Below are 24842 nucleotides of genomic sequence, written 5' to 3'. Positions count from 1 at the left end.
AACTAAAGTATTAAATTAATGAGAAAAAAAGGTTAGGTCTTTTGTTTCTGATTCTTTCGCTAGCGTTCTTTACATTCATAGTGTGTCTTCTCTGCGCGTCCAGAAACAAGGTCGTGTCAGGCCCAAATAATTGTCTCTGACACCGCGTCGTGCACACTTCCGACGTTGCGAGGGTTTGACGGTGACGGTGTACTTCTGAACCTCTCATTCAAAGGTACCACTTTTATTTCTGATTATATGTTAGGATCTCAATCTGTCATTCCTTTTTTTTAGCTCTTGGTTGTAATATGAAATGAGAATAAGCTTTGCTTCCATCTTCACATCTCAAAATAAAAATAATTGCATTTGGTTCCTTTATTTTATTATTAAGAGAAAAAAAGCCTCAAATTGTTGATCTAAAAGATAAAACAAAAAATTGTAGTTTGTATGTGATGATAATCTTGGTTACTTGATTGTGTTTTGAACCTGTGAATGTGGCAGGTAGGGATGTCAAAATGGGTCGGGCCCGACGGGCCGGCCCGCCAGCCCGACCAAAAAAGCATGGGCCGGGTCAAAAAATTCAGCCCACCAACCCGAAGCAGCCCGGCCCGTCAAGCCCGATAACCCGTCGGGCCAGCCCGCGGGCCGAACGAGTTACTAATAATACATAAAAAACACGTGCAGTGCAGCGTTTTGGGAAACCAGAAAAGACTCTTTTCTTCTCTTCTCCTCCACTCCACCCGCGGCCAAACATCACACTCTCTTCTCTTCTCTTCTCCTCCACTCCACCCGCGTTTTGGGAAACCAGAAACCACCCACTTTTCTTTCTCCTCCACCCACGTCGCTGGCGAGGAAACACGAAGGCAGAGTGCAGGCCATTCACGACGCCACCATCGGACTGCGATTCACGACGATTCCGACGGCCACCACCACCGCGAAGATAGGTTTGTTCGTAATTTGAGTTCTGGTTCTTTTTTTTTCGATTTGTGACCTAAATTTATGATTTTCGTAACCCTAAAATTGGTTTCCCTAAATTGGAGGTTATGGTGTATGTGTGGTTGTTGTTGCTGCGATTTGCCCTTGTTTGATTGGACCCATTCTGTAAATCGTAATTGTTGTGCTATTCTTGCTTAAAATTTTCCCCCAATTTCAATTTCGTAGACAACGAGATGTGTTGTTTTGGCATTAATAAAAAGGTGTTGCTTTTAGCAAAACGATTGGATATTGTCATCCAATAGAAGCAGAGATATGGAGCAATACAGCTTGTGGGGAATTCACATGGTGGCATGGTAAAACCACACATATTTGCCTAAACTTTTGCTTTTGTGTTGAACTATTACATCTAGCTATGTATGTCACACAAAACTTATTCCACAAACGTTAACTTTTTATGTTTCACGAGGGGCTGGAAAGGAGGAAGGAAAGCCATAGATTTCGATTAGATATCAAAGAAAAAGTTGCAGTCAGTGTCTGATGTATAGTGTCTGGCTCTGTATGCGCCTAAAACATAATATGACATGTGACGGATACTTAGGCAAATGCAAATGAATGGAACAACACAAAAATGTAGTCGTGGTTCAAAACAATTAAGGAAGCCACTAGTCATGTCCTCATCAAAATATTGGTTATGAATTGAAAAGTATATTTTTTTAAGAAAACTCTGTAATTTCTTTACTAGATGTGTGCTGCTTGTAAGGTTCAGAACATAAAGATGTAAGTTGATTTCTTAAATTGATCTTTTATTACTTTCCAAAAGTCTATTTATACATGAACTAGTTTTATTCAATTGAAACCTTTATATATTATTTTCTTCTACCAATTGGTGATATTCAAGTATGTTTAATAATTGTAAATTGCGTGTATGGCTCAAAAACCAATACTTCTCACATGCAAAGGGTAATTTACAAAAATGACTAAAACATAAAACGGAGCTGAATAAGTAAATAAGCAAACATGTGCTAACACATTAGTCGAAGTCTTTACATGCAATCCAAGTATTCGCAGCAAATACAGCAAAACAGCAAACAAAACAAGTCTTAGAAGAGTGTTGCATCTGTAACACTTTGATTTCTATTCTCTAAATATCATATCATAGGTCAAACGAAAGACCAGTTCATAAACATAAAGCAAATACAATGAGCATTCTCTTCTTCATTCAACACCTTCCAAGCTACTACTCTTTCTTAACCGAATCAATTATGTTATTATATATTGCATTCCAGGGCTGTTTTTGTGTTGTGATAATAGATCATTGTTGTTGTACAGATGTGAAAAAATTCAAAATTAAAATCTGACTGATTGGACCAAAAAGTATACAGATCAGAAAAAACTGGCGGGCCAGCCCGCCAGCCCGCGGGCCGGGCCCAAAAAAGTAGCCCGTTTTACCATGTCGGGCCAGCCCGACCCGTTTAATACGGGCCAAAATCGGGCCGGGTCAAAACGGGCCGGGCTGGCCCGTTTTGACACCCCTAGGCTTCGTATACCGTTTACCTTTTCTTCACCGTATTGTGTTTATGTCCGTTTGTTGTTATTACCTTTTCTTTACCGTATTCTGCTGACGTCGTTTGTTGTTGTTATGCTTATAGTTTTCGCAAGTATAACCATCAACACTACTGGACAATGTCTCCTTTTTACAGTATTTTGTACGGATTATATTACTAAGACCTCGTAATATCAGAAAAGTACATTACAATCTTAGATTTATGATGCTTTTAACCAATGCTTACATGATGTATAACAGATATTTTTGTAATTGCTTTATCTATCGATAGAATGTTAACTCTTGATATAAAATAGGAATTTTATAATCTTAATGATTTTTATTTCACTTTAAATAAAGATTGTTCTCCATATTTTTGTCTTCGAAAAAATACTTATTTTTTTTCAATATATAGGTAGTAGGTGAAGGTACCGTGAATGTTTATGCACTAATTCACTCTTCTGTTTACCTTGTTTAGGTGGCTATGACAACTCCCTAACCCTAACCCTCACAATCACCGTCACCGTCACCCACCGATCGTGATTCTTGCATGCACTCCTCATAATTAATCTTCTCTCACAACTTCATTCTTCAGTCAAAAAACGTAACGTCTTTTCATATCCATTATCTGCTTTACCGTTGCATCCACGGCAATTGAATTCGATCGATAAATATAACTAAAATCTGGATTCAGCAGTATAGCATCGTTTGAGGTAACATGTTACTAACGTTATGATGGACATAACAATACTTTTGCGGGTCTATGAAGAAATAGAACCACTTCGTTTGTCTGTTTGGCTGTCTCGTCTGTAATAAATTTTATGACAATTGTTATTTACATGCTGTAGACTTAAACAATGGGTTATATTATTATATTAATTGATAACTTTCGATTACGATGTTCCAACTTCGTTCTGTTACATTCTTCAACGTATTTATTTGGTACAGAAAATTAAACAAAATTTTGACTTTTGAGGGGTCCATCATGTTTCACGTACTTTTTCTTAAACCATCTTCAATCAAATTTACTTGCATAAGTCCTTTGTTAATAAAAAATAATATTTTAACACATGTATATTTTCTCATAAATATAAATACTTGCCGGTAATATAAATCTTTACATGGACTTCGAACCAGTATAAAAGTCAATATTTTGTTTATTGCACATTGTAGTTTATGATTAAATCGTGATGTAAACTTGTTTCATACTATTTTTTTTATTTATTATTTCATTAGAAATAATAATATGTATGCAGAGGCGGATGCTTAATGGGCCATGAGACCTCCAATTTTTTTAATTATAAGTAGTACATACTATCATGAAAATTAATTAGATAGATTTTTATTTTTTATAAAGTATAATATTTAATATTAATAAAAAATAAAAAATAAATAACAAAGAATAAATTAATTTGTTGGGTTATTTTTTATGATTTTTAAACTATTTTTTTTTATTTTTTTGCATATTATATTTTCATATCACTCTTACTTTTTATATGTTCTATTTTATTATTGAAGATAAAATTGATAACTCTATCTTATCTTATTTAATAGTGAAATATTAATTTTATAGTTAGTATTTTTTTATTTTGTAAATTTTGTGTATATTTATTTTGTTATGAATATAAAAAAATGTATTATATATTGTTTCATAACTATATATTTAACTTAATTATTATAATTTTCACTTTTAATAATTATGTTTTTCAATGTTTTATTAGATTTTGATCAACTGTTCTTTATTCATAAATTATTTTTCTAATTAGGTATATTAATGAAGAATAAAATAGATTATTTTTTAAAAATAATAAATGAAAAACAATGTAAAGATGAAGATCGAATATATCTTACTCAATTATATATTTTAAAACATAATATTAAAGATTCAATTGTTAAAGCAGATAAATTTATTCAAAAAGTGTGGTTAAGATTGGTATATATATATATATAATTAAATGGTCATAAAACATTTTTTCATATGAGATATTATTTAAGTATCAACCGAGTCTATGTATTATTGCGTTATATTTTTAATAAAAAGGTTAAATAATAATTTATCATTTTATACGGGTGATTAAATTTTTCTATCAAGTTCAAATATTTTATTCCGTTGAATATATATACATACATTTTTGTAAATGGAACGAGTTCATTAACATGAATTTGTGAGGAGCATTTATTACCCAAGTAATTAATGTGAAGTCTACTCGATAAGATACTTGCTTAACAAAAGATGTTCTGTTTTGAAACATACCTAACATCAATTTAATGTTTAATTTTGTAACCATGTTTAAGGTGTTAATTGTAACGTCATTGTTAAACAATTTTTTATCTTGAGAATTATATTTTAAGATTTGAACATGCGAAAGATTTAACTGTTTTATTTATGCGTTTCAACTTGTTAAAGTTGTAGACAATAGTTAAAGTAATACAATTATTTCATTACTAAGTTCATGTATGACAATCCCACACCTTCAATATCTTTTAGAAAATACAATTTGAAACATATTAAAATACTTTGAAAAAATATATATTTATCAGAAAAGCCAAAATAAAATTTTGCAAGCTCTGTTGCTTTTTTGTTCTTTCTGTTTCTAGCAATTTTCAAAATAAGAAAGTTTCGTTTAATTATTTTCTTCGTTTATGTTCTTTTTTTTTCACATTGATGCTTTTCAATTTTACGTCAACCAGAACTTCATTTCAGAATTAATTTCAAATTACATATTATGTAATCTTTATTTCAAATTATAATTTTTGTTTGAATGCCTCCGGGACGTGTAATTTTAAAAATTAAAAATATTTTAAATAAAAAAAATTAGAGGATACTTCTGTCATTATAAAAATTTAAAAATATAAAGTTTAAGAATAAATTGTGAAGTCCGGTAGCAATTTCCTTTTTCCTTTCCGATGTTCGTTGCAAACACAACCCATTTTGTTTAAGTCTTATTGGTTTTTCAATTTTTTGTCTCGGCCCATGGAAAGGTCCCTTTCTCAGTCGCTTCTGGAGCCCATTTTCGTGACTTGGGACGTCAATGTTGGTTTAAATTCATCTTTTTTATGTTATACACTTTTCTCTCTTTTAATAATTTAACGTAAAATTTATTCAAATTCGATTTAAAAATAAAAATAACATATTGAAAAAAAATTGGAATCAAAATAAAATAACATTTATTTTGAGGAAATAATGATTGCAAAAGTAAACCGAATGCTTCAATAAATATAAACATAAATTTTATTCCTTATTAACTTCGAGAAATACTCTCATAAAAAATAATTCTTAAAATTTGTAACTTTCTATTTTTTTATACTAAGATTTAATTTAAAAGATTAAATAAGGAAATACACATTAAAAATAGAATGAAAGCTATTAGATTTTTTCCACGTAAAAAAGAAAATATATAACCAATAAGAAGCTGCCGCATTGGAGAAAATAACTAACATTTTCCAAATGGTAATGGTGGACTTGCGCTTTGGAGTCGTCTGTGGGACCATCTCCTACACTACTCGCAAATTCCACGTCGAATGGAGAAGAGAGAGCCAATAAAATAATGCCACGTGTCAGAACTTTGATTTCAGACCGTAAGATTGTCCACGTTGGCGGAACGGGGTCTTGCTAGGAACGAAGCTCCCCGTGAGAAACACGGGCAAACCTATAGGTGAGTCATATATAAATAAACCATCTAAACACAGATGCGAAATCAATCCAAACTAAACGGATCTCTTCTTCACTGTTGGAAGCTACTAGAAGCTTTGAGTGTGCGAGCACTGCGATGAGGAAGTGGACGGTTGCTTCCGTTCTCCTTCTACTCTGTCTCCTCTTTCTCTTTGCAGATCAAGGTGCGCCACTTCATCATTCACCGTTCACTCTTGTTTTCCGCGTGTTCGAATTCGTTAACGCATCGTATTTTTTCTTCCGCAGGTCGAAAGTTTCAGGCGAATGCCGCGGGCGATTCCGGCGGCGTTGTAGATCCGCCCAAGGTGGAGGACAAGATCGGCGCTGTTCCTGGCGGCCTTTCCACCGATTCAGATGTGGTCAAAAGGTGTGTGTTATTATCTCTCTCTGTCTTTACCTTTCAGGTTCTTGTTTTGGCATCTGAACGCGTGTTATTGTGATTTTAAGGGAGGCGGAGTCGATCTCGAAGAGATCTCTCCGGAGCGACGCCGAGAAGTTTGAGTTCCAAGCGGAAGTGTCACGGCTCATGGATATTATCATCAACTCTCTCTATAGTAACAAGGATATCTTCCTGAGAGAGTTGATTTCCAATGCTTCTGACGTAAGCGCTTTATTTATTAATTTAAATTAAATTTAGTAAACTGCTGCATTTCAATTTCAGCGCCAGAATTCGAATAAGTTGTTGTTAATGACAAATGATGCGTGTGCATTTTAGGCTTTGGACAAGATTAGGTTCCTCTCTCTCACGGACAAGGAGGTTTTGGGAGAAGGTGATAACACTAAGCTTGATATTCAGGTTAGAACTGGTAGCATCTATTAATTATTATTATTATTTTAAAGAGTTTTTTGGTATAATGTTTACATTGACAGTCTAAGAAATGAATGGCGGTTGTGTATTGTTTTGTCAGTGATTTGTTTTTTAACTAAACTGAAACATGTTGATGTTTCAGATTAAGTTAGACAAGGAAAAGAAAATTCTCTCGATCAGAGACCGGGGTATTGGTATGACGAAGGAGGATTTGATTAAGAATTTGGGGACAATTGCTAAATCTGGAACTTCAGGTATGTATGTTGTTTTTGCTAATGTGATTTTGCTGTAATATGGTTGGGATGATGTTAATTGGAACTGTGTGTTGATTCAGCGTTTGTTGAGAAAATGCAAACAAGTGGAGATCTCAATCTCATTGGGCAGTTTGGTGTCGGCTTTTACTCTGTGTATCTCGTGGCTGACTATGTTGAAGTTATTAGCAAGCATAATGATGATAAGCAGTATGTCTTTAAGACTTCATATTGTTTTCTAATCAGTAAATGTTGAAACCTTTGTTTTGTGTTGATTTATAAATTTGAAATTATTCGATTCTCAGGTATGTATGGGAATCAAAAGCTGATGGAGCTTTTGCAATCTCGGAAGATACATGGAACCAACCTCTAGGACGTGGAACCGAGATTAGACTACACCTCAAAGAAGAGGCTGGGGAGTACTTGGAGGAATCTAAACTGAAAGTATGTACCAAACTATTACCTTAAATTATTATAACTTTGTTGAGTTTAAATTACTCGTCTCCTTGTTTACTGCGCAGAAGTTTATGCTTAGGGGTCATTAACTGTAAACTTCAGAGTATAATATGTGAAGAATATGTAGTGTGCATATTTACTCATACTCGAAAGTATAGTGCTATTGATTTTCGCTCGGTAAATATGCAATATTAAGTAGAGCGCTGGGATTATATGGAGTGTTGCACTTGCAAAATGCCCGAGTTCTTATTAGTTTAAGTAAATATTTATATGGATTATGATTTATGGTTGCGAATAGGATAAGAAAAAAAAGGATGGACATGATTTAATATTCGAAGATTTCGTCGATGACTGTTCTCAATACGAAAGAAGTCATTCTCTTGCTAAATATGATTTGATAACTGTTGTTTTTCACAGGAATTGGTGAAGAGGTACTCTGAATTTATTAACTTCCCTATCTATATTTGGGCAAGCAAAGAGGTTGATGTGGAGGTTCCCGCAGACGAAGACGGTGATGAAGATGATTCTGGTATGTATATTTTAAAGAATTCCGTTGGATCTTTCCACTTATATCCTGTTCCAAGATTATGTTTCTGTGTTTGTTCATTCTTTTATATTATGGTGATGGTAATTTAAGATTCTACCTTATGTTCTTCCGTAAACAGCTGATGGCAGCTCCAAAGAGGAAACCGAAGACGAAGATGCTGATAAAGGTGAAGATGAAGACAAGCCTAAGACAAAGACAGTGAAGGAAACAACTTACGAATGGGAACTTCTAAATGATGTGAAAGCTATATGGCTGAGGAATCCAAAGGAGGTTACCGAGGAAGAATACACCAAATTCTATCACTCTCTTGCCAAGGTAATATTTGCAAGTTCATTACTTATGCGATACTTCAAGAGAATCTGTAGCTGAATTCACTTCACTCCGAGTTTGCTAATATTCATGAAGTTGTGGCTTTATGTTTGTGCAGGATTTCAGTGATGATAAACCTCTATCGTGGAGTCACTTCACTGCCGAAGGTGATGTAGAGTTCAAGGCAGTCCTGTTTGTACCACCTAAGGCACCTCATGATTTATACGAGAGCTATTACAACGCAAACAAATCCAACCTGAAGTTGTATGTTAGACGAGTGTTCATTTCAGACGAGTTTGATGAACTGTTGCCCAAGTACCTAAACTTCTTGAGGGTAGGCATCACTGTGCCTTGTTATTGGAGATAAATATATTTATGAGGATCAGATTAATTTTTTGTTAATGTTATTTTTGACATTGGGAACAGGGTCTTGTTGATTCCGACACATTGCCACTTAATGTATCGCGAGAAATGCTTCAACAACATAATAGTCTAAAGACAATCAAGAAGAAACTTATCAGGAAAGCCCTTGACATGATCCGTAGGATTGCTGATGAGGATCCTGACGAGTCCACCGACAAAGAAAAGAAAGGTATGGTGTTAAATTATGGGCTCGATCTGTTGGAATCCATATTCTCTTCAGGGGCTATGGTTACCCAAAACGTGTCAGTCCTATAATTCTAGGCTTGCTGTGTGTCCTACAGTCGAAATATTCTCGTCTTTTTAGTTTTTTTTGCGGGGGTGGTGCTGAAATGATTTTGTCATCTTTCTTTAATTGTATGAGTAGCTTCTTGAAGTTTATTCGCTGACTTCGTACTTCCATCTATCTTAAATATTTATGCAGAAGATGCATCCTCTGACAACAATGAGAAGAAAGGTCAGTATGTCAAGTTCTGGAATGAGTTTGGTAAATCCATTAAACTTGGTATCATCGAGGATGCCACTAACAGAAATCGGTTGGCAAAATTGCTCAGATTTGAGAGGTATAGTACTTCTGCTTGTAATAACTAAAGTCGGTAGTGTAATTTCGCCGTTTTCGATAGGTAACATTTTGCTGATGCTTGTAACTCTTGCAGCACCAAGTCTGATGGTAAATTGACATCCCTGGATCAGTACATATCTAGAATGAAAGCTGGCCAGAAGGACATCTTTTACATAACCGGAACCAACAAAGAACAACTGGAAAAATCCCCATTCCTTGAACGGCTTAAGAAGAAAAATTTTGAGGTGCAAATAAAATCAGTTTCTTTTAATGCAGAACGTTACTTCCAGTAATTGTATCTATTTGTTCTTTGGGAACTTTTGTTTCTGTTCTGCTGAGGAAAAATGATTTCATTGGTTTGATGTCTTCTAAGTGTATTTTCTTTTCAACTTGATACAGGTTATTTACTTCACGGATCCAGTTGATGAATACTTGATGCAATACCTGATGGATTATGAAGATAAAAAGTTCCAAAATGTGTCCAAGGAGGGTTTGAAACTCGGGAAGGATACGAAAAACAAGGAACTGAAGGAATCCTTTAAGGATCTTACCAAGTGGTGGAAAAGTACTCTATCCAAGGACAATGTCGACGATGTGAAGATATCCAACCGATTGGATAACACTCCTTGTGTAGTAGTGACATCAAAATATGGTTGGAGTGCAAACATGGAGCGAATCATGCAGTCTCAAACTTTGTCAGATGCTAGCAAGCAAGCATACATGCGTGGGAAGAGGGTGCTTGAGATCAATCCTAGGCACCCAATTATCAAGGAGCTCCGCGAGAGAGTAGTAAAGAACCCCGAGGTATTCTTTAGATTTGAATGGTGTCTGTTACTTAATTTTATCTGTAGCCTCTCTTTACTCAACACGATTAAGGTATATTGTTGACACAATCGGATAACTTTTCAGGATGAGGGTGTGAAACAAACAGCACAGCTGATGTATCAGACTGCACTCTTCGAGAGTGGCTTCAATCTTGATGATCCCAAGGATTTCAGTTCCCGTATTTATGACTCAGTGAAGTCTAGCTTGAACATCAGTCCTGATGCAACAGTTGAAGAGGAAGATGACACCGAGGCAGAGGCTGAAAGTGAGGCTAAAGAAGATACTCCAAAAAAGCCTGAAGCTGAAGTTGATGATGACGTTGACGATACCAAAGACGAGTTGTAGATTTCAATGACATCCACTATTTATTGACGGTGCTGTCGGTTTCCTTTTGTTTTTCATGGTTTAGCTAATAGACCGTAATAGCTTTATGTACGAGTTTTGTTTTCCTAAGTTTAAGATACCTTAGTGTAATCATCTTTTACCTTGGAATTTTGTCCTCCCACCATACTAGCTTAACACAATTTTCGGTCCCAAAAGTTTACTTATTTCTCTTGACTATCATCAGAAGATTTCGCACGTCTTATGAGAAAAATATATCGTAGAAAATGATAACTGTTAAATCGAAGTAAATTTTTCATTTTTTTTATATAAATTAAAAAAAATTATTTTGTCAAGAATAAGATTCGAACCCATGCCCTTTCGGATCAGTACCTGAAACTGGCGCCTTAGACCAACTCGGCGCCAAAATAAAGAATTTCCTTAATGTTAAAATGTTTTCATATATTGAAGTACAATACTAAAAATAATAAGTAAAAGAAATTGGCTTAACAATTGGGTACACTTCCAACAATCCACAAATTTCTTCTCCCGCCTTCCCTAACTTCCCAATAGTTAGCAAATAAATTTCGGTCAGCCTTTCCTTCTATATTCTAATACATACAAATACTTAAATAAAAGTTTATCTTTATGTTGACCTACCCTTCAACCAACATTTAGCTAGTATTTTTTGTTTTATGAATTTTGAAGAGTAATTTTGAGGAGAAACACACCGGAAGAGAGGTTGTCTGGAGAAAGATGCAAGAAATGAAGAAAAATTAAAAGAAATGTGATGAGTTTAATAGAATAATAAAAAATGATAAGTATCTAGATTGTTTCAAATTTTAGAAAAAAAAAACGAAGTAAATTTGTAATTAAGTATATAATTGTTAACCAATGGAGTAATTAAAATAAATTATAAAGTCTTGTGAGAGGAGCTTTCGTAAGGAAGGTAAGAGGAACACATTTTTTATTATATGAATAAAGGGATTGCAATGTATATTTGAGTGATCATATAATAATTTGAAAGGTTTAATTTTACTTTTAGTTCTTTAATTTGTTTGAAAAATTTAATTAGGGATTGATGTTATTATTGTGTTACATAAGAATGACAGTGTCATATTTCCATATATTACCAGTATTAGTGTTATATTAAATTTTTTATTGTAAAAATTAAGTTTTGTCAAGAATGGAATTCGAACCCATGCCCTTTCGGACCAGTACCTGAAACTGGCGCCTTAGACCAAGGCGGCCATCTTGACTTGCACATTAATTGATGAATGTCCATTTTCATAGAACTCCCAGAATGGATTATCCACTCTCCAATAGAAGTTTACCCAATTTGCCAAAAAAGAAAAAATTAAATGTTGTTAATGTAAAATAAATCTCTAATTGCAAAATGTTTCCATAACTCTGCAAAATGTTACCAAATAAATTGCGGCCAGCCTTCCCTTGTATATTGTAATAGTCACACAAATATTTAAATAAAATTCCATTTTTCTGTTAACTGATGTAGAAATAAATGTTAGGAATCTAACTGATGTTTCTCTTCTTTGATAAACACAAAAAACTGATAGTTAGGTGTGAAACTTTATGTATAATTATTTAAAAATTGTGCTTATTGGGACATTACAATATTGAACATAACCAGAGTGTGTTTAACATCAGCAATAAGTGGCTTATGTCTCTTTTCCAGACAATATAATTGCATATACCATTGTCTTGCCAACCCAAATGACATGGTGCCAAGCTTAAAATACCCTCAAAGTTCCCTTTACCAACCATGTTACTCAAATTCTAAGTCAAGCAAAGCATAAAAAACCCTACTTTTTATACTCTGCTACATCACTTTCTAATTCAATAATTCCAATCCATCTATGAAAAACTCCCTTTTTTGCTGGTGGGGTGCACATGATTCTCATTACCAAAGAAAACTCATCGCGAGATTTAGTTATCCATACTAAAAAATTTCACCTACCACTTTTCTGCACTATGAGCATTCCAAAGAGAAGAAGATTATCACAGTGAGTGTAAGAATGAATGGGAAGGGACATGAATGAGTGTTTGATGAAATTCCAGTGAAAAAGTTGGAAAACCATGGACTGTTAATTATCAACGGTATTTCCCCTGTCACTGTTTCTGACCCATTTCCAGAAGGAGGAGGTGGTGAATAATCTCTTGCAGATTTTTGGCTGCAAGTAAACAAAAACAAATAAATCATTATACCCAACAAAAAAAAATTAGATTTTGAAAATGATTACGGTTAGAAATTTTATATCGGTTAAAAATAGAAAGTAAAACATTATATAAATGGTTAAACTCAAGTTTTATCGGTGTTTTTTCTGTTTGGAAAAACGTTAGACCTAACAATTATAGATTGTTGGAACAAAATGGTATGTTATTTCTTTTGGTATGTTTCTGAATGATGAAACAATCCAACGAAGATATCCTGTAATAGATTCCAATTGTTTGGTAACTCTCTTTTCTTTTTGTGTTCCTCAAGCAAATATAGTTTGTACTTTAACTTGTGCCACACTAAAAGGTCACTATAACTAGAAAACAAAAAAGTTAGCAACCACCGTATCACTCAGATTTTAATAAAAAAAAAGGTTGCATATTATTATAATAATAGTTATTACTATTGTTAATGTAACATGAACAACCGAAAGTGTTCATCAACGATTGAAATCGTAATCTCAGAAAAATTAAAACAAAACATAAAGAAAGCGATGGTACTGAAAAGAAAACAAATGAGTATAAATAATTGATTAAAATAATAGTTAGATGCAGAATCTCCTTACCTTGTGGTTGAAGGGCAGAATGTGATGGTGTAATCAGCTCCGGTACACGTAAACGTACTCGTAGCGTCGTCGTACGCGTAGCTATACGATTTCGGACACGCGGATTTGAATACCTGCGAATATATCGAAGGCTTGCATGTCGCGGGTGAAGCGTACGCGCCGCTGCAGCAATACTCTGGGCTCTGAAACGCCTCACAGGCGCTCCTACACGCGGCGCGATCCGCCACGCGTAACTCGTTGGGGCACCGTTGGTTCAGGTCCGCAACGCACCCGGTGGACCCGCACGTACCCGACCCGCCACTGGGGTCTACAATCAACGGCAAGTTGTAACCGTCAACGAGACTCACGTCATAGAAGTCCTGCGTGCCCGAACCCGACCCGATTGTGAACTCCGCCAATGTGGCGGGTGGACTTGCCCCGCCACCGTTGCATTGGACCTGATTGGAGCCACAGTCTCCCGTCGTGCAACTGCCCTGTTGGGTATTCGGGTCGAAATTGCACCCGGTTCTGCCCCAGAATCTGCCGGACCAATTGGGCGGTGCTTGGAAGATCCGTGAGCCACCCGGTCGGAGTTCAAACCCGGTTGAATCCAATCCGGAGCTCCCTGCATTGGCTAAAATCCCAGGCCACACCGTGTAGTCACATTTGTTGATCAGAGTAAATGTGGCACATGAAGCACCTATTATCCATTGATACAAATTATTACTACTTTGGATAGAAAATTTAATGAATGGAAAATTAATTAATAATTACCTTTGAAAAGAAAAACCCAGATGAGAGCAATGGGTATGGAGAAGCAATATTCCATTTGCAATGTGATTGATTAATGGAAATGGATGAGAAGAGAGGCCATGCATGAAATGAAAGAATGTGATATGATAATAAAGTGTATATATATATAGATACTATAAAGAATATTAGGTTGAGTAAAACCCAATATAAGTTGTTGAGTGATACGTAAAAGGTTGAGCAAAATATTTGTATCTGGTTTTTGACTGCTGAATTTTTAGGATAATTATGTTGCAATGATTCTAATCGATGGGTTTAATGAACCAACGTATATAAGGGGCAAAGTATATTAATAATTATTAATATGTAATTAATTAATTAATTAAGGTCACTCTCACTTTTGATAGTGGCTAAGGGATTCGATTCTTCTTCTATCTTTTTTCTTCTTTCTTTCTTCAGTCTTTCATTTTTTTTTCTGAGGCAAGGAACTGAGATCAGATATTTTTCAAAGTGTGTTGTGAAGTGATGACTTTTGTGTTCATTTCTGCGATTTCATTGCATTGCAAGCTACGTTTTTCTCAGTTCCTAAATTTCGGATTATGATTGTTTTTGTCAAAAAAATTTAATATGAAAATTTGCCCGTACTCTTTGAGTAATTATTATTATTGTTATTAAAATCAATAAATTAATTATATGTAATAAGTTATATTTAAATAATAGCATCAAATTTCTTTAGATTATATTGTATATAAACGATTTTCTTTACTAACTTTCAGTTTCAGTTACTCCGAAAGCATCTTCTCCTGTTTTGTTTGGTGACAATTTTACCTAACATACTTGGAAGACCAAAAATCTCATCTTTTTTAACCCTGTTGCTTATTCATTTTTTTCCCCATGTTTTAAATTATCTCCGACTTTCTAACATGAAATTGGATTCTCAATTATCGCATAAATTGAAAACGTTATATTTAGTTGCGTTTAATTTAACTAGTTTTCTATCAATAAATGTTATATTAACCCATTATTCAGTATTGTTAGTAGATAGTATATAATGACGCGTTGATTTGCTTTAAATTATGGACTAAAATTATTGAATACATTAAATTGAGATTTTCTGAATAAGATATAAAACACGCAAAGCAGTTCACTAAAACAAGGCTTAAGAACCTTATATATAATAGTTTTAAAAAATGTAATATTTATCAGTAATGTATCACATTTCCAGTAGAATATTATCATAGTATATACTTGATAATTAAGTGTATAGTATTCATAATATTACTATTGCAACATTTATAAGATTTGTTTCATACACGCTATAGATTATAACACAAAATATGTCATGTGTATTTTAATTAATAGGAATGACTACAATCTACTTCTTTGTAATTTAAATTTTGTCTTGAAAGTTTTAAGAAATCTGGGTAAAATAAATAAAAAGTGTTAAAATAAGATATTTTCTAACAATATATAAAAAGTAATAAAATAAGAAATTTATAATTGTTAAAAATCTTGTCAGATAATATATATATATAACTTGGAAATTGTTCCACAATAAAGTCAGGATGGCCGAGTGGTCTAAGGCGCCAGACTCAAGTTCTGGTCCTCATTTGAGGGCGTGGGTTCAAATCCCACTTCTGACATTTTTCAGAAATTTAAGAAATTTTGTTTGAAATTGAAATTGTAGAGGTGCATAAAGAAATGGCCCATAATTATAATAAAAAAACCCATGAAATGGATTTCAGTTTTAGGCCAGATTGGAACTTCAAAGCTAGGAATTTACTTTCTACACCTCGACAATTACTCTGCACAGCCCCTTAAATTTTTGAAATGAACATTTTTTTCCTTTGGAAAAGTAATTTCCAATTATATATCCGAAAACTTTCTGGATAAATCTTCCCATAAAATTTTCAAAATAAAATTTCAAGAACATATAAAATGTGTCCTACAATAAATTTTTCGGAATAAAACTCATGAAATACTATACGAAATGTGTTTTCCACAATATTCATACACGAAATATGTTATGAAAAGAGATTTTCAAATTACATGAAATATATTCCACACAAAACTATCTAAAATTAGTTTTTTTCTGCATTTTTTCTTATCTTCTTTCTCAGTAGCATCCTCTCTCTATCTTCTTCTTCCTCGGCAGCAACATTGTAGCGGTGACGTCGGTGTAATGTGGTATGGTGACAGTGATAAAAAATATTTGAGTCTTTTCCGGTACCGTGGGAGTATAGTTAGTAATTATATGGGGTGCAAGAAGCAATACTCCAAGGTCACATATCTATTAACACCTTTGGTCTCTTCTTCATTAATATTTTGGATTAAATATTTTGGAATTAGTTAATTTTAAAACTTTTGATCAATTTAGTTATTCGTATTTCAAAATATGTGAATTTAGTCCTCTTAATCAAATTTTGTTAAGTTTATTTAACATTTTAAACACGTTTCATAATAGTATTTAATAGTATTTGACTTAACATTAAAACAAAAATGTGTCAAATACCTCAAATAAATGCGTTTGAAACATCAAATAAACCTAATAAAATTGAATTAAAATGACTAAATTCACGTATTTCGAAAAATAAATAACTAAATCAATTCAAATATTCAAAATGGACTAATTCCAAAATTCATGAAAAATCAAATAACTCAAATAAATGCGCTTGAAATATCAAATAAACCTAATAAAATTGAATTAAAATGACTAAATTCACGTATTTCGAAAGATAAATAACTAAATCGATTCAAATATTCAAAATGGACTAATTCCAAAATTCATGAAAAGTTAAAAGACCAAAAACATATTTAACCCGTATTATTTTCCCTCCCAAGAATTCTCAGTCAAACATTTTGAATACGATCAAGAAATTATAGAAAAATGATAGATAGAACATACTGCAACAAAACATTTTGAAAAAAACCTATTTTTACTCTTCATTAAAAACAAAACCTGTCTATTATGTAACATGCAATATGTGAGGGAATGAACATAATTAGTTAGACATTAACTATTACGAATGTGATTAGCCCTAGAAGTGTGAACGTGACACATGAGTTAGGTTCACAACTTTGAAATTTGTAAAAAGCCTTACAAATTGGTCTTCATAAATTGATATGTCCCTTAAAGAATAAGAATCACGCAATCACTCCAACTTCACGTGTTGAAGTTTTTTTCTATTTAAAATTCCCTGCAACATAACATACAAACCCATCTTCATTCTTCAATGCCTTCTAGATAAAATTTCTACATCTTTTAACCATAAATTTTAAAAAATACTTTTAAATGTTATATTTATTAAATTAATTTTAAATTTTTTTAAAATGTTTAAATTTCGCACGGTTCAAATTTAAAAAATGTGGCTGTTTTTATTTGAATTCTACGATCTAAATTGAAAGAACTCTTGGCCTCCATAGTGATTCCAAAATTCATTAAAATAATTTGTCCTTAGAAACCAACGTTGAAAAGAGACCAACATTCATGTACTAATGGTGTAAAACAATTTTTATAATTATCCAATCCTAAATAATTGTTAGTATGAATTTTAATAAATAATTATTATGAAAAAAAAAGTAACAAATAATTTACAATTGACCAAATTCTAATACTATCATTGAAACACCGGTGTCTCACTCAACATAAATTGTAGTTTTATACAGATCATCATTCCCACTAACTAGGCCCATGATGAAACGAGAGGAAAGGGACTTGAATGGGCCCGGCCCAATTGTGCAATTAAGAAAAACCAATGGGACCGACCCAAATATTCTTTAAAAAATTGAAATTTAGTCTTATTCTGAAGCGTGCACACATTGAAGTGGCGTCATGAATGATCTCAATCACGCAATTCATCACTAAATTTAATTATTTTGGAACAAGTGGTGTCCATTTGTTAGCAATGCATTATCCACTTATTTTAATTTATGTGATTTAATTAATATTTAACATATTTACTTTCTACAATTTCAGAATATATTTTAATAATTTGGAAATATGCAATCAAATGTTTATTTGGAAACCTATATGTTCGAAACAAATCATTCAAATTTAGGAATACAAAATGAATATTTTTCACTCTCTCATATTTGACTATTATAGAGGAACAAACATGTCCACCACCTTGATGCTATGCACTTCCAAAAATCCCTCATGTATACATTGTTTTCATTGATGGAAAGAAGCAACAATTCAATTAATATTTGAATCCTTTATAATATAGATATAAAGAAAAAGGCTAAGGTTAGAGAAGTAGTGATATCTAAATTTCAACTACTCTTCATAATTGAGCATGTCAAAAGTCAAGCCATCATCTTATCCATACAAGCCACACACACACCATCAATTTTATTTACACATATTTGCTTCCCATTATATGACTTCAATGCACAAATTGAGGAAGATTGTCTCAAAATGAAAATATATGTCTTAACAAATAAATATAATTATAATAGTTAAAAAATCAAGATAAATTGAAAATTTTCACTTTTTATAGAAATGAATAATATATAAGTAGTAGAACTTCTAAATCTATATCGTTTTAAAAATTTAAATTAAAAGTGGTATCCTGATATTTTATATGAATTTGTTTATTATTTATTTGTGTCTGATCTATTTGATATTCACCCTTAAAAAAACTTTTTCAAATAAAATTATTAGCTTCACCTCATACTTCTTATATTACTTTTAAGTGAGTTATCAAATGCTAAAATGCCAAAAAGATTATTTCTCATTATATTATATCTTTAGTGTCACATTTTTAGTCTTAATTCAAAATCATAAAATAATAATTCAATTCTCTCCCAAGAACCAAAACTTGGACCAAATATTTTTAGTTGAAGTTCTCTCCCCTCACACAATAGAAAATTTCATATTACATAGGGTTTTTCTTACAAATTTATTAAAAAAATTTGCAAGAAAAGACTTTTTTTCTGTCATTTTTTCTAAAAATTTTAATTGACAGGTAATTCTTTCGTGGGTAATCATTTTCTACAAAATTATAAAATTTGTATGTATTTTTTACAAAATTTGTTATGAAAAGTGTTTTATACAAAATATTTTGTAAGAAAATTGGTAACAATTTCTTGTAATTTTTTTTTTGTGAAAAAAAAATTGCAAGTATTTCTTAAAAAAAAATTCAAAATAAAATTGAGAGGAAATATGAGTTTTTTTTAGTAGTGTACTATGTTGAGTAATAATTATGTGAATGAAAATAAAAGTGTGAACTACTAGTATAAAGGATTCAATATTTTTCTCGAGATTAATTTTTGACAGAAAATTTCATTTATTTCATGAAAATCAAAATCAATTTCACTCTAGCAAAGGAATTCTGGATATAAGCTAACAATTTTCAAAAATAAAAAACAAAAAGGGGTATGCAAACAAAGTAATAAATCGTTAGGTTGATTTAAAAAAGAAAAAAACACAAGACCAGTACAAAAACACTCGCAGAAAGGTACACGTAGAACTTTCACAGTTCCTCTTTTTGTAACAGAACTTAGGTATAAGACAAGTAAAATTACATATGACTAATCAAATGTTAAGCAGTGTTTGACTTTGGTGAAACATGTTTACATTTTCTTGTGGCGGCTGAAAATGAAAAAATCGCGTTTCATTGATTTGAATTCAAACACCATGCATGCATGCATTGGTATTTTCACTGCTACTGCTATATGTCCTTATCGCGAATCCAATTCCAAAAATCTTTATTTGTATGCGTAAATATATTCAACCCTAAATACATAAATAACTTTTGCATTCCTTGCTTTATAGTTGAATATTGAATCGTACAATAAAAAGTGAGTTTGAACCTACGTTTTACTAACATCAAACTTCAAGCCATGTTATTGGTGAGTCAACAAACGGATTATATTTATCTAATCAATTAAAAATGCTTATTTGAAAGATTGTTTACTGCAATATTACTCCACTTGCTGCTATAATAATGCATTCGTTTGAAGTGGTGCTTTTTGTACGAGTTTATTTTAGGGTTTGTGGTTGCATAGTATATATACATGTAATTGTAAAATTTAAGTTGGGCGTTCTATTGTAAGTGGTATTAATTGTTCCATGACGGAGGTAAAGTGGACCGAGTCATAATCAAATCGTGATGTTTTGATAATGTTACATTCTTAAGTAAAAAAAGTTACACCCTGATTAATAGCTATAGTTTTTTACTTAGTGGTAAGCGCTCGATCCTAATATGTTTTTTTTATTTATTATTAAATATTTAAGTTGTAATTTATTTTTTAAAAATAATGATATTATTTATAAAAAAAATTTATTGTCCATTCAAATAACATACTTGTATGAATATTTCCCCATATATAAAACTCTTTTAACTAACTCATTCTTAACATTTTCCCTCTTGAAATTGCCTTTAAAATTACTCAACTCATTTTCTCTTAAATATTCTTTGTCTAATTAATTAATACGCGAATAGGTAATATTAATTATGAGTAGTCTTATCTTATTACTCTGCGAAAACTCAATTTTCCGATCCTCGGAGAAAACACACCTCATTAGTTAATAGTAATGTTTTTATTGACAAATAAAAATTGTGAAGTGATTAGAAGGTATTTTACTACAACCGTAATTAATTCGAAGAGAAAATTAGTCTAAATTGTGTCCGTATAAAAGGATGTAGGGATAGTGTTAGAATAATAAAATAAATGTACTTAATAAAAAGAAATATATTCTTAGAGATCAAATATAAAATTTGAAAACTTTTATTCTGGGCAAAAAGGTAACAAAGAAAAGAAAGAGATGCTGCCTAATAAAAATGCTGCGGAGGTAGATTCCAATAATAAAGATGTATATATATACACCGTAAAGAAAGTAACATTAATTTTTTGTGTGCGCTATAAATAAAAGTACCATGTTACGGCTCATAAATTAATTACAACCATACATGCCAAACCCGTGGTCCTCTTCCTACATTACTACAAATTAAAAACACCCTATTTTATCATTATTAATCACGAATCAACACCACTCACTTTTATTCAGTTTTAATTATATATGTACTACCACCTCACACGTCCACAATGTTGTAATTAGAAAATACACGAATCCATTTCTTTATTGCAATTAAATATTACATCCCCAACCAATAAAGAATTCAATAATAGTATTCCGAATTATAATCTAAACTACAAAAATAAATTAATAACGGAAAATTCCCTTAATACTACTGTGTTGCCTATTTTGCTACATGTATATATACGTAGAGTAATAATAGTATTGCGTTCTGGCACACGAAATTATGGTCGACAAGATTCGTAGGATCTTTGGGCCTCTAATGACTCACATCCCCGTCAGCACGGTCGTGTACAGGTCACATGGTTCTCGTTCTTGGTGTGCCAGAGAATAACTATAAGTCCAGCTTGGGCCCACTCCTTTGTGCGAGCCCATGGGCCCAACCGTGTGAAAAATAATGCTGAGGAAACGATTAGTAGTTAGAGGAGTTGGGTGAACCGCCACATAGCCATCGCGACACCGACGATGCCGGCAACGGCTTGCGATTGGAACACGTGGCTGCGTGTGGCCCACGAGATTTCACTCTGATCGAAGCCACCTTCGTACACCATTGTGCCGTTGTTAAGCAGTGGCGTGGTGGATGAACCATCTTGTTGCTCCTGAGATGCTTTTTGGCTGAAAAACAGGAAAACAAGAACAATATTAATTATGACAAAACAAACAAACGGGAAGTGCAAAACTAGAACTGTGAGACGTGTCATTATGAGATTCGTGCAACGGTCGTGAATTGCACAGAACCAGTTACTTTAATAATGCTACACGGTAATAATTGAGTGCAACGATAACCACCGGCATGTGTGCCATCCCCTACTTCCCATGTGCACAATTAAAAATACCAAAATTTTCTCAAATTATGTAGCCGATTTTTTTTTTTGGTTCGAGGTCTCTGTCTAAGGAGACCAATCACGTTGAGTGGGGACAAACTATTTGATCCATCTCTTCTACTTCCTACATTGCTTGTAGATGCAGAAAATGGTTGCGCTTTGACATGGCTACGCTACCTAAATCCCCATACATTCAATCTTATTAACGCCAAAATTCAAACTCGGTTTTCTTAATTTATTATTCCATTAATATGTATTTGATTTTTACTTATTTTATTACCTTCATCAGATAAGATAATGATTTTAATGAATAATTTTCAGGAATAGGACAAGTGAAACTGTCAACTCAGTCCTAACCAACGATAATATTCTTTAGCATACAGTTATTGTTGGTATAAAATGTTGACTATGCTCACTGTCATTTATACAAAATTACGTCTAAGTTGACACATAATTTTTTTTAATGGTATTATTTTCACAAAAATTAAAAAAAAAAATGATTTATATGTTTTAACTTAACGGTTGTTTGTTGTAGAAGTGGAGAAGAGACAAACCTGGTGGTAGGGGAGGGGCAAAAGGTGATGGTGTAATCGGCGGAAGCGCAAGTGAAGGTGCTGGTTTTGTCGTCGTACGCGTAGCTATAAGCGCGTGGGCACGCGTTCTTGAATATCTCAGAGTAAGACGAGGGCTTGCACGTGTCGGGCGTGCCGTACGCACCGCTGCAGCAATACTGCGGCGAGTTGAACGCCTCGCACGCGCTCTTGCACGCGACGCCCTCCTTCCCGTCCGCGCTCATCACCTTCAGCTCCGACGGACACGCGCCGTTGAGGTCCCCGACGCACCCTGTGGAGATGCACTTCTCGCCGGAGCCTCCCTGCGGCACCACCAACATCGGCACGTTGTAGCCGTCCACAAGGCTTACGTCGAAGAAATCAAGGCCTCCGGCACCGTCGAGGGTGAATTCCGCCAGTGTAGCCGGCGGAGTGGCTCCACTGCCCGCACATTCGAGCTTGCCGGAGCCACAGTCGCCGGTGACGCAGGAGAACTTGCCTGAGGAGTCTTCGGAGCAGAGAGTTCGGCCCCAGAAACGACCTCCCCAAGACGCGGGTGCGGCGATTGTGGAGGACGCGCCGGTTTGTAGCACGAAGCCGGTGGTTGAAAGAGGTGGAACTCCCGCGTTTGAGAGTATCCCCGGCCACACCGTGTAATCACATTTGTTAACTAGAGTGAATGTTGTTGAAGCCACCCCTGTAATAATAAAAATGTTACGAATTAATGAAAACTATAGTATAATTGATTTAAGCTTGAGATAAAAAAAATTTATGATATGGTTATGAGCAACATTACCTGATAGTGATAGATAAAATGATAGAGAAAATGAGAACAGTGAGAATGTGATGCGTTCCATGATGATGAATGTGAAGAAGAATAGTTTTGTTGGTTTAAGAGATATGAGAGGATGGTTAGGGTGGTGGCGGTATTTATAGAAAGAATGGTGGGAAGAGAAATAATAAAATTGTTGTGGGCCTCGTGGTTTTACGGTGGTAGGGACACTACACTGACCAAAGTAACGTTAAGACTTTCTTTCTTTCTTTCACTTTTTCATGGCATGTCATAATTTTATTTTATTTTAATTTAAGAAGAATTACTATTATTTTATTTGTAGTAATATGACAAATATTTTCACATTTATCAAATTCTTATCATCTCACTTACTGTTAGGTATAGATGAGAATCATGGTCCTTAAATTTTACTTCTTTGACCATCAACTAACTTTTTAGTTCAAACGAAATACTAATGAAATGATTTACCGTTTTAAAAAAAGTAAATCATTTACTCAAGAAAAAAGATTCGTTAATACGAAGAATGATATTTTAGTTAAATATATTCTATTATAGTTAGTGACGTTGTATTAATTAAAGGTCCATATTTTTAATCAACGTGCTATTTGATAGATGATTAACCTATATAAAAAAACATTTTTTTAAAAGAATACTAAATCTAATCCTACTTGAACTAATAATGTATCGGTAATTAAAGGTATATTTGGTTTCATAACCCATAATTTTTATTACTTCATAACATTTAGATATATAGTATTATTACTTTTTCTGTTTGAAACTTCACACGTGTACGTGCATAAATATAAATGACAAAAGTAACATAATATGTAATTTTAATACAACAATAAGATTATATTTATTATTCGTAAGTATTTGACAGAATATTGTATTGTTTGAAAAAATAATTTTAAATAAATGTTTCTTAGTTTACTGAATAAATTTTAGTTTAAAATAGGGCTTAAATATTTATGAAGTTTATGTGATTTATTTCGTGTCGATTTCCGAGTTGAAGTTAAAATCTATAGCCTCACCGTCTATAATAGTGGTTTGAAGTCTTTTATAAGTAATTATATATATATATATATATATATATATATATATATATATATGAAAATATTTGTCATAGCTGACTTAGCGCAACCCAAAACGGATATTTAAAACACATTGAAAACGTGTCCAGGTTTAGTTTTGTCTAGGTGAATAAATCAGGAATAAGTATTCAAAGAAAAATTAATAAAGCGTGTTAAGGTTAAAAAACTTGTCAAGTTTAAACATTTCAAAAAGAAGTTTGCTTAATAGATAATTAAAAATAAACTCAGTCAATAAAATATATATTAAATAAGTTAACAAATATCTTAAACAAAACTCTGTTAGCCTATTTACAATTATAGTTAAAAATAAGCAAAATAAACATTTAAAAGATACAAAATACCGTATTAAAACTTTAAAAGTTTCAGATATCAAAACATAGAAGT

At 32.9% G+C, this 24842-nt stretch overlaps 3 protein-coding genes, 1 long non-coding RNA gene and 1 other non-coding gene across 5 annotated transcripts; 3 read left to right on the top strand and 2 right to left on the bottom strand.

The window, feature by feature from the left end:
* Positions 1–13: 13 nt before the first annotated feature.
* LOC146884012 (uncharacterized) lies at positions 14–3313 on the top strand. Its single transcript, XR_014984143.1, has 3 exons — positions 14–214; positions 481–923; positions 2937–3313. It is a non-coding gene; the product is annotated as an uncharacterized LOC146884012 (long non-coding RNA).
* A 2823-nt stretch (positions 3314–6136) lies between these two features.
* SHD (Chaperone protein htpG family protein) lies at positions 6137–10848 on the top strand. Its single transcript, XM_028084246.2, has 15 exons — positions 6137–6295; positions 6378–6498; positions 6579–6732; positions 6847–6927; positions 7082–7193; positions 7274–7400; positions 7496–7634; positions 8064–8175; positions 8312–8508; positions 8621–8836; positions 8929–9094; positions 9347–9485; positions 9579–9729; positions 9884–10288; positions 10394–10848. Exons 1-15 carry the CDS (start codon positions 6229–6231, stop codon positions 10652–10654), a joined length of 2448 nt encoding a protein of 815 aa, XP_027940047.1. The 5' UTR covers positions 6137–6228; the 3' UTR covers positions 10655–10848.
* Positions 10849–12204: 1356 nt separating this feature from the next.
* Positions 12205–14321, bottom strand: LOC114195256 (thaumatin-like protein 1). Its single transcript, XM_028085659.2, has 3 exons — positions 14182–14321; positions 13429–14107; positions 12205–12819 (listed from the first exon to the last, which is right to left on the bottom strand). The coding sequence occupies exons 1-3, from the start codon at positions 14234–14236 to the stop codon at positions 12618–12620; spliced, it is 936 nt and encodes a 311-aa protein (XP_027941460.1). The 5' UTR covers positions 14237–14321; the 3' UTR covers positions 12205–12617.
* A 1395-nt stretch (positions 14322–15716) lies between these two features.
* TRNAL-CAA (transfer RNA leucine (anticodon CAA)) lies at positions 15717–15800 on the top strand. The gene has a single exon. It is a non-coding gene; the product is annotated as a tRNA-Leu (tRNA).
* Positions 15801–21216: 5416 nt separating this feature from the next.
* Positions 21217–23486, bottom strand: LOC114195370 (thaumatin-like protein 1b). Its single transcript, XM_028085806.2, has 3 exons — positions 23371–23486; positions 22578–23271; positions 21217–21814 (listed from the first exon to the last, which is right to left on the bottom strand). The coding sequence occupies exons 1-3, from the start codon at positions 23429–23431 to the stop codon at positions 21619–21621; spliced, it is 951 nt and encodes a 316-aa protein (XP_027941607.2). The 5' UTR covers positions 23432–23486; the 3' UTR covers positions 21217–21618.
* Positions 23487–24842: the final 1356 nt, after the last annotated feature.

Source organism: Vigna unguiculata, chromosome 8 (genome assembly GCF_037176805.1).
Source record: "Vigna unguiculata cultivar grain cowpea cultivar isolate G323 ecotype 2 chromosome 8, ASM3717680v1, whole genome shotgun sequence".
In the NCBI taxonomy this organism is placed as follows: domain Eukaryota; kingdom Viridiplantae; phylum Streptophyta; class Magnoliopsida; order Fabales; family Fabaceae; genus Vigna; species Vigna unguiculata.
This window is presented reverse-complemented; position numbering and strand designations above follow the sequence as displayed.